Here is a 13529-nt window from a genome sequence, read left to right as displayed (position 1 = left end):
TGAGCCGAAGGCAGAGGCTTTAACCCACTAAGCCACCCAGGTTCCCCTAAGAGTTTGATTCCTAAAACACACTTATATGTCGAATCGAGGAAACTAAGCTCGGAACCACATTTACAAGGAACAACATTTTTGGGTCCAGCTTCTAGACCAAGGCATCAAGACACAGCATCCGTAAAGCTGGCTTCAGATACCTGGCCACAAGAGGAGGAATCTGTGAAATTAATCCCAGAGCAAGTCACAGGAACTACTGGGATGATGCCCAGGGCCGTATTTTCAGAATTTTTCAGAGATGACTCCAGGGCCAGGCCATCAAGACACAGAAACTGCACGGCTCTTTTCTAGGGCTTTCTCCAAGTGGCATTAATACCAAAACCAACAGGTCAAGTTATAGAATCTACAGGAATGACTCTAAAGCCACACCTTCCAAGTTACTGAGCCTTCAGAGATACCCCTAAGGTCAGAATACGAAAACACAGAACCTTTTGGGTTGGCATTGTCTCAAGTTGAAAATATCCAGAAGATGATGCCAGTACCACCATATTCAGTAAAAGGATCCCTGGAATTGACTTTAGGACCACGAATGCAATATGAGAAATCAGAGCCACTAATGCAAAATTTGAAATCTGTGAAGTTAACCCCTGAGTCATCCCCAGTAGTGGTGGGACCTAAACAATTTATCACAGGACCAAAACGACATGTTCTGGAGTTGACCCCAGAGCCATAGTTCCAGGGAGTAAAGTCTATGCAGCTGCATCCAGAGCCACAATTACAAGATGTGGAATATGTTAACTTAGTCCAACAGCCAGCTACTACTGGAATGGTAGAATCTGAGAAGCTGGTACAAGAACCAATACTACAATGTATAATATCAGAGGAATTGACTAAGGGGGCACAGCTTCAGGGTGTGAAATTGATCCCAGGGCCATATTTGCAAAGTGTCCGATTTTCAAATTTACCTCCAGGACCACTTCTTCAAGGAGAAAAACCTGTAGATTTCATCTCAGGGTCCCCACATCATAGTGTGAAATCTGATGCACTGACTCCACATTCTCCAGTGCAAGAAATCAAATTATCAAATTTTACCCCACAGCCAAAGAATCAAAGTGTTACGTTCAAACAACTCTCTCCAGAACCAGAAAATCAAGGTACGAAATCTGTGGAACAAAACTCAGGACCATGCTTGCAAGATGTCAGATTTTTTTTTCTTTTTTTAATGATTTTATTTATTTATTTGACAGCGATCACAAGTAGGCAGAGAGGCAGGCAGAGAGAGAGGAAGCAGGCTCCCTGCTGAGCAGAGAGCCTGATGTGGGGCTCGATCCCAGGACCCTGGGATCATGACCTGAACTGAAGACAGAGGCTTTAACCCACTGAGCCACCCACGTGCCCCAAGATGTCAGATTTTCTGATTTGACCTCAAAACCAAAGCATCAAGTTTTGAAACATGTGCAATGTGTACTGGGAACACAGGTTCAAGATGTACAATCCTTAGGATTTGTAACAGAATCACCTTTACCATTAAGCCAAGAGCTCTTGAGTGAAAATATGAAAACTCTTCGTATATTGAAGGATCCCAGTTTCATAGCATGCAGTCTATGAAATTGGCCTCAGAACTACAATTTCAAGCTGTGAAGTCTCAGGAACTGAGTCTAGGGCCAAGGCAGCAAGATGTCAAATTTTCTGAATTGACCTCAGGGCCAAAACTTCAAGGTGTCAAATTTGGGGAGCAAACCCCAGGATCAGTGTTTAATGGTGGAAATTCTGTAGAGATGACTCCAGAATTAGCACTTCAAGATTCTAAATTAGCAAAGACATCTCCAGGGCTTCAAGATATAAAACAGGTAGGGCTTACCCTAGGGCCATGGTTACAAGATGTCAAATTTTGTGATCTGACATCAGGAACTCAACCTCAATGTGTGAAATCTTCAGAGTTAATCTCAGGACCACAACTACAATATGTGAAATTTTTTGAGTTGACCCCAAACCCAAAGATGCAGGGAGTAAGATCTGTGGGGTTGTCCCCAGGACCTCAAAAGCAAGTGGTCAAGCCTGATAGGCTAGTACCAGAGACACTGTTTCAAGGTGTAAAAAATTTAGAGGTGGACCAAATGTCCAACTTGGAAGGTAACATTTCTTATAGAATTGTCTTCCAGCCAGAGAAACCAAATGAAAAATCTATGGGGTTGACTCCTGAGTCACAGTTGCCAAGTGTAAACTATTCTGAGTTGGCTAGAAGAACACAGTTACAAGGTATAAAATCTTCTGAATTGATCCAAGGGCAAGGTGTGGGGGGTATGAAACCAATGGAGCTGACCCCAGACTCAAAACTTCAAGGTGTCAAATCTGAGTTGTTGACCTCGGAGCTGAACAATGTGAAATCCGTGGTCTTAACTACAGGACAGGGTCTAAAACGTACGGAATCTACTTTGCTAACTCCTAGTCCACAGCTGGAAGGTGAGAAATCTATGAAGATAACCACAGTGCCAATGGATAGAATATGCCAAACTTGTGAAAAGCACCCAAGATACCAAGCTTCAAGGTACCACTTATGACTTGATTCTGCATGCAAGAATTCAAGACTCCAAAGCTGTGGAGTTGGTCCAAAGAACCCAACTGCAAGATGTGTAAACTGTGGAATTGAAATTTGAGCCCAAGATGGAAGGTGAGAAAGCTGTGCCTTTTGCACCAAGGCCATTGCTCCAAGGGTCTGAACTGCAAGGTGTGAAACCCAAGGAACTGACTTTAGAGCCACAAACCCAAGATAGTAAATTTATCAACAGTACTCCATGTTTAAAGCATCAAAGTTTACAATATGTAGAGGAAACTCCAGATTCAGAGCCGTAATGTGTAAAATATGTAAAGTTGACCCCAAGGCTAAACAAGCAGGCAGTAAAATCTGTGAAAGTGACCAGAAGATCAAAGTTTCAAGGATTAAAAACTGTGGATTTAGCCCTAAGGCAACAGTTTCAAGAGACGGCACTCATGAATTTAACGTCTGGGCCAGAACAGGATGGCACGCTATTTGTAATCTCACCAAAGAAGCAATGTGTAAATTCAGAGCAGTTGCAGAGAGGGGCTAAGTTGGACGATGGGCTGTCTTTGGAGTTAACTCCAGAGCTAAAATTTAAAGGTAAAAAATTAGTAGACCTCAATTTTGAGTTACAGTTGGAACGTATGAGATCAGACTTGACTCCAGAATCAAATATTCAAGGTTTAAAACCTAAAGAATTCAAACCTGAACCACTTGAACTACAGTTGCAAAGCATAAAGTCTCCTAAATTGACCCCAGGGGCACCACTGCACCAGATTAAAGGCTCAGAGTTAGCTTCAGCGCCACCGCTTTGTGTAAAAACAGTTGAGTTGAAACAAGAGCCACTGCTTGAAAGTACAAGATGCATTCAGTGGATACCAGGACCTAAGTTCCAAGCTGTGAAATCTGTAGAGTTCATCCTCGGGTCACAGTCTCAAGGTGTTAAATTTGTAGGGTTGAAATCTTCGACACAAGAGATGTGAAGTCATCTGAATTGACTCTCGGGTCCAAAACTCAAGGTGCGATATATACAGAGTTCAACCTTGGGCCACGGTTGCAGAACATGAAAACCCCTGGGGTGCTCCCAGAAACACAGCTGCAAAAAGGGAAGGTTTTGGCATCAACCTCAGAGCCACAGCTTCAAGATGTCAAAACTACTGATTTCAAAAAAGAACCACAGTTGGAAAGAATGAGGTGTATCCAGTGGATACCAGGACCTGATTTCGAAGGTGTGAAGTCAATAGGGTTACAGTCTCAAGGTGTCAAGTCTCTAGGGTTGAAACCTTTGATACAGTTCAGAGATAGAAAGTCATCTGCATTAACTCCAAGGCCAAAGCTCCTAGATACACGATCTTTGGCATCATTCCAGGAACATGAACTTCAAGACTGTGATTTGAAACCTTGCCGACAGGTTAGAAGTGTGAAATCATGTGAGCTGACTTCAAGGTCAAAGCTCTGTGATATAAAATTTATGCCATTGAAATCTAGGCTTTGCATGCATGATAGGAAATCTACTAAATTGACTGCAAAAACAAAGCTTCAAGAAGTGAAACCCTTACAGTCATCCCCAGGAGCACAGCTTCAAGGTTTGAAGTCTCTGGTGCTTATAGAAGATCCACAGCTTCCTGGTATGAAATCTGGGGTATTAAGCCAAGGATCACAATTACAAAATAATACAACTAGAGAATTGAACTCCCCACTATACTTGACAAGCATGAAGTCATCTGAATTGACTCTTCAGACAACACTCCAAGGTGTGAAATCTGAGAATTTCAACTCTAGGTCACAGTGGCATGATCTAAAACCTTCTAAGTTGTCACCTGAGATAAAGTTCCAAGATAAGACATTTACTGATTTAAATCCAAGTTCACAGTTGAAAGATACAACATTTTCTACACTGATCACAGGAACAAAGATTCAAGGTACCAAATGTACAGATTTCAACCTTGGGCCATTGTTACAACATGTGAATTCTTCTGAAAGGACCTCAAAGACAAAGCTTCAAAATGTAAAACATAAAGAAAGCTGTCCCAGTCCCCAGTTACAAGTTGTGAAATCTTCTGACCTGACCCTTGGATCAAAGCTTCAAAATGTGCAGTTGGTGTTCAACACTGACCCACAGTTTCAAGGAGAGAAATGTTCTAAATTAATCTCAGAAACAAAGTTTCAATATGTAGAATCTGTGAATGTCAAACCTGGGCCACAGCTGAGATGTGTGAAATCTTCTGAATTGATACAGGGGACAAAGCTTCGAAAAGTGAAGTCCATGGATTTCAAGTCAGGTCTCCAGCTGGAAGATATGACATCTTCTAGGTTGATCATGGGTATAAAGTTTCAAGATATAAAATCTATGAATGTCAAGTCTGGACCACACTTGAAGGATGTGAAATCTTCACAAGTGATCCCAAGGGAAAAGCTTGGAGGTGTGAAATCTGCAGAACTGAAAGCTAATCCAAAGTTACAAGGGGAGAAATCTTCTGATTTGACCCCGGAGAGGAAGTTTTCAGGTATGAAAGCAGGCCCACATTTACAAGATGTGAAATGTTCTGAGTTGATCATGGGTATAAAACTTCAAGATAAAAAATCGGCAGGGTTTGGTTCTAGATCATACTTGCAAGGTATGAGATATTCTGAAGTGATCCCAGGGCCAAACTTCAACAAGTGAAACCCTCTGAGTTCAACCATGGTCCAAACCTACAAAGTGGGAAATCTGATTTAATTTAGATGAGGAAGCTTCAAGGTGTGAAATCTGTGGAGTTCAACCCCAGACCACAGAGACAAGATGAGAAATCTGATTTGAAAGTAGAGTACAGGCTCCAAGATTTGAAATCTGTTGACTTAAAACCGGTTCTGCAGTTACAAGGTGTGCCATCTTCGGAGTTAACACCAAAAACAAAGCTTCAAAGTGGAGAATCTGTGGAGTTCCTTATCAGACCCACGTGGCAAGACATGAAACCTCTTGAATTGACTCTAGGTGCAAACACCCAAGATGTGAAATATTTGGGATTTGAGTCAGTTTCACAGTTACAAAATAGGAAATTGCCTATGCTGACACCAGGATCACACATTCAAGGCATGAAATCTCTGAAATTCAGCCCTGGGGCAAAGTTGCAAGGTGCAAAATCTCCTGAGTCTTTAAAGCTTCAACTAATGAAAACCACAGAGGTCAACCATGACCTAGAGTTCCAGGTCGCAAAACCCTCTGAGTTAGCCTTGGAATCAAAGATCTGCAATGTGATATCTTCCCAGTTCAATGCTGGGAAGCAGCAGCAAGAAGAGAAGTCTTTTAAGTTGAAACCATGGCCAGAGCTTTAAAGTGTGAAATTTGTGGTATACAACCCTGGACCACATTTGCAACATATACAATCTTCAGAATTGTGCAAAGAGACAAAGCTCCAAGATGTGAAATCTAAGGAATCCAATCCTGAGCAACAGTGGCAAGATGTTAAATCCACTGAGTTATGCTAGGGATCAAGGCTTTAAGGTATGCCATCCTTCAAGATCAATCCTGGGCCACAGTTACAAGAGATAAAACATGAGTCGTGAACAGGCAGGAAGCTTCCATATGAGCCATTTCTGGAAATGAAGCATCAGCCTAAATTACAAGGTGGGAAATCCTCTGAATTTAATCTAGCCCCACAGCTTCAGGGTATAAATGTTAGAGCATTCAGTACTGGACCACAATTGAATGGTGTAAAATCTGAGTTGAATTCTGGATCAGAGCCTCGAGGTATACAATCCCAGGTGTTCTGCCCTGGGCCATCCTTTGCAAGATGTGAATTCTTCTGCATTTATTTCAAAACCAAAACTTCAGTGTGTAAATTCTGTTGGATGCAAATCTGAGCCACGCTTGCAAGGTATAAACCCTTCTGAATTAACTTCAGTTTCAAAACTTCAAGGTACAAAGTCTTCTGAGTTGAGTTCAGAGATCACAAGGGAGACAACTGTGGTGTTCAACCTTGATCCACATTTGCAAGATTTGAAATCTGAATTGATTCCAGGGTCAAAGTTTCTTGCTATAGCACGTATGGAATGCAATCCTGAGGCACAGATGAAGTGTGTAAATTCTTCTAAGTTGAATCCAGAGCCAAAATTACAATGTGCAAATTCTATGGGGTGCAAACCTGGGCCACCTTTGCAAGGTGTACAGTCCTTTGAATTGACTTCAGGGACAAAATGTCAAGGTCCAGGATCTCAGGTGAATCCGGGGTTCAAGAATCAAAGTGAGACATCTATGCTTTTCAGTGCTGAATCACATTTACAAGATTTGAAATCCGAATTAATTCCAGGGTCAAAGTTTCTTGCTGTAGCACCTATGGAATGCAACCGCTGGCCACAGATGAAGTGTGTAAATTCTTTGGAGTTGGATCCAGAGCCGAAAGTACAATGTGCTAATTCTATGGGGTATGAACTTGGGCCACCTTTGCAAGGTATACAATCTTTTGAGTTGACTTCAGGGGTTAAATGTCAAGGTATGGGATCTTTTTATTTGAATCTGGGGTCAGAAGTTCTAGGTTTAAAATCTCTTATGTTCGACCCTGTGCAACATTTACAAAATGTGAAACATGAATTGAGTCCAGGGACAAAGTTTCAAGGTATAACATCACAAGAATTAAACTGTGGCCCACAGCTGCAAGGTGTGAATTCTTCTGATTTGAATTTTGGGTCAGAGCTTCAATGCATAAATGCTATAAAGTTTAATCCAGACCCAGAGATGCAAGGCATGAAACCCTCTGACTTGAATCCTACGTCACAATATCAAGGTACAAAATCTATTTTGTTCAGCCCTGGACCACATTTGCAAGGTGTAGAATCTTCTGAGTTAATTCCAGGGACAAAGTTTCCAGAAATCCAGTTTTTGGAGAATCACTGTGGGTCACAGCAACAAGTTGTGCACTCAGTGTTCACTTTAGGCTCTTCACTGAGTGGTATGAAATCTGTGTTATTTTTACCAAAGCCACTGCTTGAAGATGTAAAGTCTGTGAAGACCAACAAAGAGCCAGTGTCTTGTGGTGGAAATTCTGTGAAACTGGCTTCAGGCTCTGAGCTGCAGGACTTGAAATGTGAGATGTTTGCACTAGAGCCATGTTTTACAAAAGTGAAATCTATGGCGTTAAATCCAGGGCCACATGCTCAAGGTATGAATTCTGGGGAGTTTCACACCTCAGGCATCACAGTGAGAGATCTGTGGTGTTTGCACCAAAGGTGTGTTTTCAAGATGTGAAACCTCTGGTGTTGAAACCAGGGCCACAACCTCAAGATGTGAATTCTAAGGATTTGATTTCTTGCCTCAGACAGAAATCTGTGGTGTTTGAATCAGAGCCATGTTCTCAAGATGTGACATCTTTGAAGTCAAACTTACAGCTACAGCCTCCAAGTACTAATTCTTCAGAGTTTCCATGGTGCCCAAGGTCACCAAGTGTTAATTCTGAGGTCTTTGCACCGGAACTATGTTTTCAAGATACAAAATCTGTAGAGTTGACACCAGGGTCCCCACAGTAAGTTATGAATTGTCAAGAGTTGACTTCAGGATGGCAAGGTATGAAACCAACAGTGTTGGCACCAGAGCCAACTAAGAAGTTCATACCAGGACCCATGTTGTGTAGTGTTAACTTTTCAAATTTGTCTCCAGAATCACATCGACAAGGTGAGAAACCTTTGGAGTTTACTCCAGAAGCAAAGTTGCAAAGTATAAAATGTGACATTGTCTTCAGCATCTCTGCAACAAGATATGAAATCTGTAGAGTTACTACTGGGGTCACTGCTTTCAAGAACAAAATCTGAGGAACTAATTCCAAAGAGGAGCTATCAAATCACAGACTCCTCGGAGATAATCCCTAGGCCAGGGCATCAATTTGTAGAAGGTGCAGAGATGATCCCAACACCAAAGCCTCAAGTCCCTAAATCTGTGAATTTGGTGATCCCAACACCAAAGCATCAAGTCTCCAAATCTGTAAATTTGATTTCAATACCAATTTATCATACCACAGAAAGGTCGGCACATCAAGGCAATGAAACAGTGGAAAAATCTGTGGGGTTGGCCCCAAAGTCAACAAGTAAAACCATGGAATCTTCAGGAGTGCCTTTAAGGCTAGATCTTCAAGTCCCAGAATCTGTTGATCTGACTCATGTGCTAAGGAATCAAGGCTCTGAATCCTTAGAATTAACCTTAAAGAAAATCCCAGAAACTCTCAAGTTGCTCTCTCAGTCATGGCCTCAAGTTAAGGACTTGGGGGAATCATATACAAGGCCAGTGCAGGAAGTTACAGGATCTGAAAAGATGACACCAGAGCCCAAGCGTCACACTACAGAAACTATGGGGTTGACCCCCAAAACAAGGCCAACAGAGAAGGAATTCCTTGGCATGACCCCAGAGCCAATAAGTAAAACCACTGGATATACAGAGAGCACTCCAAGGCCCTATCCTCAAGCACTAGAATTCGTGGAGGTGATCTCCAAGAAAAGACTGCAAAGGGAAGAATCAGAAGCACTGACTACAAAGTCACTACATCATGTCTCAGAATCTTCAGAGATGACACCAAAGCTAAGATATCCAGTTCCTGGATCTGTGGGTTCAAACTCTAAGCAATGGCTTCAAAGGGAGGAATCTTTAGATTTGTCCACAAGGCAAACACGTCAAGCTACAGGACATGCAGAATCTGTAGAGCTCACATCTGAGACATGGCAGCAAGGGGATGGACCAATGGGGCTTACACAGTCACAGAATCAAAGTATGAAATATTCACAGATAGCTCCAGGACTACAGGGTCAAATTACAGAGTTTATGAGGATTAGTCCAAGGCCACTAGATCAAGTCACAGGATCTACAAAGACACAGCTTCAAGCTGCTCAACCAATAGGAATAACCTCAATAGGCCCCCGAAAAGTTGCTGAATATGTGAAAGTGACTTCTGGGCTACCACTTCAGGTTGTAAAGTCTGTAGCATTAACACCAGGGGAAACCTCTCAAATGGTAGACTATGTTGGACTGATTCCAAAAGTACAAGATGTGAGACCTTCTGAGTTTACCTCAGGGCTATGGTTGCAAAGTGTAAAATCAAAGGTATTAACCACAGAGCCAACACACCAGATTTTGGATATAATGAAGCTGATAGAATTTCAAATTGTAAAGACTGTGTTAATCCCAGGGCCACCACTTCAAATTGTAAAATCTGAGGAATTAGCACCACTACCCATTCCTCAGATTGTAGAACCAATAGGCGCTTCCTTAGGATCAGCTACTGAAGATATGGATTGTTTGATTTCTTCCCAAGACCACATCTTCAAGAAATGGTAGAACCTGGAGAACTAACTCTGAGGCCAAATACCAAAGAGAAATCTTCAGAATCACTCTCAAAGCCAGCATTTTCTTTGGAGGAATCGACAGTGTTCACTCATGAACAAGGGCTTCAGGCTGTGAAAGGAATGGGGGTAAAAATAGGGCCTCCTCATATCATGGAATGTGAGGATTTGTATCTAGTACAGGTATATCAGAATAGGGAATCTGAGGATTTTATGTCAAGAGAAGAGTTACAAATGGGGAATTATTTCTCTAGATTTCTAGAGAACTCTTCAAACTCGCTCATCTCAAGCTCTGTCAAAGCATCTGAATTAGGAAGCCTTTGTGATTTGGAGATACCAGAAGTGTCAAGGGCCTTGGATATAAAAAATTTGGGACAGATATTTTGCAGTCTGAAGAATAATTTATAGACTCTACTATGATACAAACTTCAACCCTTCCCTTGTCCCTTCACAATCAACCCTCTGATTAAGATAGCTAATATTGTAGAAATGCCACATTTTGAGATCCCAGGAGTGGGTGTCATATGTAGGAGGACTGATAAGAAGCAGGTGGAGAGGCTAGAGAATTCACTCCAGCGCCTATCCCAACATCCACTGCAAAGCTGGAGATCACCATCTAGGGCCTTCTAGTCAGGATCAGGAACTCAAAGAGGCCTTAACGGATCTGTCTTGAGCAGACAACAGAATGTCTGGGAGAATCACTCCTGGAGACAGTGACTACCCAGAAAATATCTCTCCAAGATGCTAGTGTTAGGGAAGGTCTTGGGAACTGCTATGGAAAGGAACCTTTCTTCTCAAACATCTGTAACAGAAAGAGCCACTGCAGATATCTGTCAGATATCTATTCAGAATTTATTTGGGGTTCCTGCAGAACTGATGGAACTTTCCAAGAGTCTGCTAGAGAATAGTCAAAGTATTATTTCTCAGACTTGTGTCCAAAAACTACATTCAGAGACACTCGTATCATGGTCACGAACAAAGAGCCTTAAGGATGTGGACACGTAGCTCCATGTCCTCCATAATATAGCAATACTCTGGGGCTAGTGCGAACATAAAGAAAAGTTAAAAGCTTAGTGATATATCCCAGGAAATCATTCAGCACATGTCTGTTTCATGTACAGAGGGCCAGCCTCCTGTCCCAATAAATTTAGAGACTTCCTTCAATATAGTTTTCACTAGGAAAGATTCTGTTCCAATGGAAGAGAGTGAGAACTCACAGAGTTCACAGACAAGGATTTTTGAGTCCCAACACTGTCTCAAGCCAAGTTATCTTCCCCAGGCCAAGACTGACTTGTCAGTACAGTTCCAGTTGCTACAAGATCTGCAGCTAAAAATGGCAGCAAAACTGTTAAGGAGTCAAATACCCACCAATGTACCTCCACCTCTAACTTTAGGTCTGGTTTTAAAATCCCCTATATGCCTACAGTGTGGCCTATGTGTAGGATTTAATTGTTGTCATAAATTACAGGGCACTTTGGTGCCTTACCTTCTTATCTACCCACAGCTCCACCTTGTAAGCACTCCTAAAGGCCACGGAGAGATTAGGTTGTGTCTTGGCTTTAGTTTGATAACTGGGAAAAGATCCCAAGTCCCAAAGTATCACAGAAGAGACAGATCCATCACACCAAGGAGTTCTATATCACCATCACTAAGGAAAGCTACAAATCTATACTCGAGCTTCCAAGAGTCCTACTTCTACAATGGATTTCCAGTCTGTATCTTCCCAATCTCCTGCTCCTGTACAAGTCCACATCAGGCAAAGACAGTATATGAGTCCTGCCCTAGCAGGAAAGATGACAATTGGAGGGCCAGGGCACTATGAGTTTACTCATGTTCACTCTCTACCAGAGAGTGACTCTGAAAGTACTCAGGATGAAAAGTGGGCTAAAGGAGAACCAAAAGACCCATAGTTCAAAATACCCAAAGAAAAGAATCACTACGGGACACAGAACACAAAACACAAAATTATACACAAATGGTAGAACCACAATACCAAGTTCTTCTCTGGATTTACCAGCCCAGTTAAGAAGGAAGAGACAACTACTGCCTCTTCAAAAAGACAATCTAAGAAATCCTCCCAACCCAAATTCATTCAACTGCTTTTTCAAGGTCTAAAGCAAGCATTCCAGCAGACAGAATTATGGCTTTTACTGGACAGAAGCCTGAATACAAGTCAAGGCCAGACCATTTGCATTCAAGCAAAAACCACCATCAAAAACAAAAAGCCAGAGATTATTCCTCATCAGAGATATCAAAAGAGAGAGGATGTCAGTTGTTAAGCTAAATCCAACAGACATAACCACTAAGCAGGAGAAGATGGTATGGGAAGAAATACAGCAATACAGATCAGCTCAACAACCAAAAAGAGTTAGCTCTTTCCAACTTAGACATACCCAAGCCCATAGTTTCCTAAAGAAGTGCTATTGTCATAACCACTTCAGTAGGACAGCCTGTGGTTATTGTTCAAAACGACAATAGCAGGTAAGAAAAACTCCTACAGATAGAAAATCTCTAGCCAGGAGTCCAAGAGCTCCAAAATAGGAACCAGAGTTCAAGCCAAGGGGGAAATCTAAATGGTTGCTTAAGAGAACCTTACACAATCAGGTTAAAGAGAAATTCGCACCCAGAAGCAAAGCCACCATAGCTTCTTAAGGGAGAGAAATCCATGTAATTCCTCTGAAAGGAGCCACCACAGTTCCTCTGAGAGGAGCCTTCGAAGTTTTCTTCAGAAGAGACATCACAGTCTCTGAGAGGAGCCTTCGAAGTCCTTCTCTAAAGAGCCATCACAGTCCATCTGAGAGGACATCGAAGTCCTTCCCTAAAGAGCCATCACAATCCCTCTGAGAGAAGCCTTCAAAGTCCCTCTCTAACGAGCCATATGGTCCCTCTGAGAGGAGCCACCAAAGTCTTCTTCAGAAGAGACATCACAGTTCCTCTGAGAAGAGCCACCAATGTCTTTCTCAGAAGAGCCATCACAGTCCCTCTGAGAGGAGCCACTGAAGTCCTTCCTTGAAGAGCCATCACAGTCCCTCTGAGAGGACCCACCAAAGTCCTTCCCTAAAGAGCCATCACAGTCCCTCTGAGAGGAGCCACTGAAGTCCTTCCCTGAAGAGCCATCACAGTCCCTCTGAGAGGACCCACCGAAGTCCTTCCCTGAAGAGCCATCACAGTCCCTCTGAGAAGAGTCATCGAAGCCCTTTTCAGAGGAGCCATCACAGTCCCTCTGAAAGGAGCCATCAGAGTCCCTGTGAGAGGAGATGTCACAGTCCCTCTGAGAGGAGATGTTGCAGTCCCTCTAAGAGGAGATGTTGCAGTCCCCTTGAGAGGAGCAGTCACAGTCTCTTTCAGAAAACTCATCACAGTCCTTTCGAGGTGAGAGGACATAGCCCTTTTCAGAGAAGACAGTACAAGCCCTCTGAGAGGAGCCATCGAAGTCTTCCTTGGAAGAGACCTCACAGTCCCTCCAAGAAGAGCCACCGAAGCCTTCTTTAGAAGAGATATCACAGTCCACCTGAGAGGAGCCATCGAATTCCTTCTCTAAAGAGCTTCAGAGTCCCTGTGAGAGGAGCCACTGAAGTCTTCCTCACAGTCGCTCTAAGAAGAGCCACTGAAGCCTTTCTGAAAGAGAGAAGAGCCATCACAGTCCCTCTGAGGGGAGCAATCGAAATCTTCCTCAGAAGAGATATCACAGTCCCTA

General features: G+C 42.6%; 5 protein-coding genes and 2 pseudogenes across 5 annotated transcripts; all 7 read left to right on the top strand.

Moving 5' to 3' along the window:
* Nucleotides 1-412: 412 nt before the first annotated feature.
* LOC123390231 lies at nucleotides 413-1541 on the top strand (annotated as a pseudogene).
* Nucleotides 1467-3525, top strand: LOC123390223 (uncharacterized protein C2orf16-like). The gene has a single exon (XM_045073875.1). It carries the CDS (start codon nucleotides 1587-1589, stop codon nucleotides 2550-2552), a length of 966 nt encoding a protein of 321 aa, XP_044929810.1. The 5' UTR covers nucleotides 1467-1586; the 3' UTR covers nucleotides 2553-3525.
* LOC123390230 (uncharacterized protein C2orf16-like) lies at nucleotides 2983-5197 on the top strand. The gene is given in 2 exon segments (XM_045073899.1): nucleotides 2983-3505; nucleotides 3508-5197. Coding segments are annotated over 2 exon segments (2211 nt in total). The 3' UTR covers nucleotides 5196-5197.
* Nucleotides 5198-6534: 1337 nt separating this feature from the next.
* LOC123390221 lies at nucleotides 6535-7760 on the top strand. Its single transcript, XM_045073873.1, has one exon. It carries the CDS (start codon nucleotides 6558-6560, stop codon nucleotides 7752-7754), a length of 1197 nt encoding a protein of 398 aa, XP_044929808.1. The 5' UTR covers nucleotides 6535-6557; the 3' UTR covers nucleotides 7755-7760.
* A 501-nt stretch (nucleotides 7761-8261) lies between these two features.
* On the top strand, nucleotides 8262-9827 carry LOC123390220 (uncharacterized protein C2orf16-like). Its single transcript, XM_045073872.1, has one exon. The coding sequence runs from the start codon at nucleotides 8262-8264 to the stop codon at nucleotides 9825-9827; it is 1566 nt and encodes a 521-aa protein (XP_044929807.1).
* Nucleotides 9828-10934: 1107 nt separating this feature from the next.
* Nucleotides 10935-12582, top strand: LOC106004183 (uncharacterized protein C2orf16). The gene is given in 8 exon segments (XM_045073871.1): nucleotides 10935-11492; nucleotides 11494-11720; nucleotides 11722-11864; nucleotides 11867-11959; nucleotides 11962-12066; nucleotides 12069-12213; nucleotides 12215-12310; nucleotides 12312-12582. Coding segments are annotated over 8 exon segments (1638 nt in total).
* A 26-nt stretch (nucleotides 12583-12608) lies between these two features.
* LOC123390229 lies at nucleotides 12609-13324 on the top strand (annotated as a pseudogene).
* The last annotated feature ends 205 nt before the right edge of the window (nucleotides 13325-13529 follow it).

The sequence above is a fragment of the Mustela putorius genome, unplaced genomic scaffold (assembly GCF_011764305.1).
Source record: "Mustela putorius furo isolate JIRA1106 unplaced genomic scaffold, ASM1176430v1.1 tig00537293_pilon_pilon_pilon, whole genome shotgun sequence".
Classification (NCBI taxonomy): Eukaryota; Metazoa; Chordata; class Mammalia; order Carnivora; family Mustelidae; genus Mustela; species Mustela putorius.
Note: the sequence above shows the minus strand (reverse complement) of the source record. Positions and strands in the feature narration are given on the sequence as shown.